Source organism: Schistocerca americana, chromosome X (assembly GCF_021461395.2).
Source record: "Schistocerca americana isolate TAMUIC-IGC-003095 chromosome X, iqSchAmer2.1, whole genome shotgun sequence".
In the NCBI taxonomy this organism is placed as follows: domain Eukaryota; kingdom Metazoa; phylum Arthropoda; class Insecta; order Orthoptera; family Acrididae; genus Schistocerca; species Schistocerca americana.
Window position 1 is genome coordinate 734,399,206 of NC_060130.1, and position 2,705 is coordinate 734,401,910.

The 2,705-nt window shown below is 38.9% G+C and overlaps 1 protein-coding gene across 1 annotated transcript; it reads left to right on the top strand.

Moving 5' to 3' along the window:
- Positions 1-246: 246 nt before the first annotated feature.
- On the top strand, positions 247-1,228 carry LOC124556291 (vacuolar protein sorting-associated protein 26B-like). The gene is made up of 2 exons (XM_047130267.1): positions 247-347; positions 1,002-1,228. The coding sequence occupies exons 1-2, from the start codon at positions 308-310 to the stop codon at positions 1,226-1,228; spliced, it is 267 nt and encodes an 88-aa protein (XP_046986223.1). The 5' UTR covers positions 247-307.
- Positions 1,229-2,705: the final 1,477 nt, after the last annotated feature.

Sequence of the window (2,705 nt, forward strand, 5' to 3'; positions counted from 1 at the left end):
AAATGCAAGAGTTGTTTTGAGAATAATTCACTAAACATTTCTCTATAATCAAATTTAAAGTCTAAATTGACAAAGATCTCAGAGTGTTTGAAAGGCAACTAAATGTCATTGTTTTTACAAGAGTATTCAGTCATAATGAACTTAAATTTGTCAATGTTGGTTTTTGACACTGTCTGGATTACTGAACTATAAATAAATGATTTTATAGTTGGTAATGGTTATTTTGTAATTTTTTTATAGGTATCATTTAAAAGACGTTATAGCGGGAAAGATATACTTTTTGCTTGTGCGCATAAAAATCAAACATATGGAGATTGCAATAATCAAAAGGGAAACCACAGGATCTGGTAAGTAAACATTGTCATAAATATCCACTCTTGGCCCTTGTCTCAGATCTGTCAATGTAATATATATTGATATTAAGCAGACTTTTCTGTTATCGTGAGACTGTCAGGAAAAAGCCTGCAAAATAAAAATCTGAAGATCACAAGTACCAGAAGTGCCATAATCTGCAATCTATGTGTAATATAGTGATATTGACATTCAGTGGATTCAATTAAATATTCTTGAAGTGTCAGTAGAAGTATTATATAAATGATTTCAGTAGAAACAACAATTTTGTAGACAGCACAGTGTGAGGACTAGTGACATAAAACCTAAATATGAAATATATGCAGTATTCATGAGACATGCCCATTCAGAGGTAGGTTGATGCGTGCTCTGCATCAACAGTGTGATCCCGAAACCTGTATGCACACAAACTGAAAGTTTTGTTTTCCAGTCTGAGTGGTTAACATTATTGAATGTAGAGCAGCAACATTTTTAATTACCTTTATTTTTTTTAAATTTAGGAATGACATGTACTTGCAAATGCACATAATTGAAGGAATATTTGAATATTTGCTTTCATTCTGTGTGGGAATAAGTGGATTAGAGTTAGTAAATTGTTGTTATAAAAAGTGTTAATCAGTTATTATGTCTTTTTCTTATTATTGTTGTAGGACCAAACACATTCACAGAAAATGAAACTATAGCAAAATATGAAATAGTGGATGGAGCTCCAGTAAGAGGAGAGAGCATTCCAATAAGAGTATTTCTTGCCGGCTATGATCTTACTCCTACAATGAGAGATATTAACAAAAAAATTTCAGTGTGGTATTATTTGAATCTCGTGCTTATGGATGAAGAAGATCGCTATTATTTCAAGCAACAGGTGTGGTTATCTTGAATTAATTTGATAACTTATGCAATTTCTTTAACATTTAGACATAGATTGAGAAATGTAAACACACTTTTGTTAAAATTTCAGGTGAATTTGTTCTGTGTATTATCTGAATTACCGCAATTGGAATACTTTCCTTTTGTTGTATTTTGTTTCTAAAGCTATAGCGACAGTCAGAAATCTTCCAACTTATGAGAAATCTGTAATAAACAGCAGTGACATGCTTGGTTTGTTTGCTTACATGATATTTATATTTTATTTCACACATATTTTAGGAAGATAGGTTTCTACTTCACAGAAAAATGGGGACATTTTGTTACATTGCTAATTCATACTTTCAGTTACCAAATTCAAGAGGTTGTCCCCAAGAAACTGGGCCAGAAATAGCAATCCTTGAGACCCTGAATTAGGGACTGGCTGGTCATTACTGCCAGTCACTTATAACTGTAAAGTGACAGCATACTTCAGCAAGCATTTTCCCCGTGTCTGTGGAATGTAATGTGTAGCTGCAATATTGACGTAACCCACCAAATTCTGAGGAAAGTAGCACCACCACCCCCAAAATCAGTTTTAGGTTTTCTTGACTGAAAAATTTGTAGGTGTCATTTTTAACCATTCACACACTGTTTTTAATTTGTTTGGCTTGACCCCTTCTGGGGGCTGAGGGTTCTTTCCTGAGTCCGTGCATTGTGCCCACAGGGCCCAGAGCTATTGCAACCCATTCTTCGTTCCCGGGCTGCATTTCTTTCCCTGTGCCCCTCCCTCCCCAATCCTCGCTCCTTCCCTGCTTATCTCTCCTTCACCTTTCTCGGTGTTCCTACTGATGTTAACCTGGATATTCACCTGGTTTTCTGTATTCCTTGCAGTTTTGTTCCACTTGTCTTTACTCTTTCATCCCTTCTTTTTGGCATTTTTGGTCCACCTTTGGGGTTTGACCTCCGCTTCTAAATTTTCTCTCCATAATGTGAGCCATTTGGGGGAGAACTCCCTGGCATCTACAACATGCATTCCCTCCCTCCCCATCTTCCTTCTTCGCTGTAGGCTGTAGGCCCTCTCCCCCACTGCAAGTTCACCAGCACATGTAGCCAGTCCTTGTGGCGGGGCTGTTATGTCCCAATCTGGCTGAGCCCCCTGACAACATGGGGATTGCACTTCTGGTACTGAGCTGTTACTTCCCCATGTTTGTGTAGGGGAGGTTGCTTGTCGTTCTGGAGCACCGTAACTCCCAGCAATGGTCGCCCGCTGTGCAAGGCGGCACTTGCTGTGGCTGGGTGGCGCCAATGGGAAGAGCCCCTAATTAGAGTGGGTGGTATCAGGGCAGATGCTTTGCATGTGAAATGTAGTAATCTCCAAAACATTTGGTGCTGTCCTACAGCCGGCTCTTCGATTGGTAATGGATCATTTAATGCTGCTTCTTCTGACTAAGCAGCCTTACCTCCCTGGCTACACCCTGGGAGCAGGGCCAGGCTTACTGACTTGGGGT

Bases quoted from the DNA above. Each gene is read 5' to 3' on its own strand.
- LOC124556291 (XM_047130267.1), top strand. From the start codon at position 308: ATGGAGATTGCAATAATCAAAAGGGAAACCACAGGATCTG. The intron at 348-1,001 runs GTAAGTAAACAT...TTATTGTTGTAG, and splicing joins AAGGGAAACCACAGGATCTG to GACCAAACACATTCACAGAA.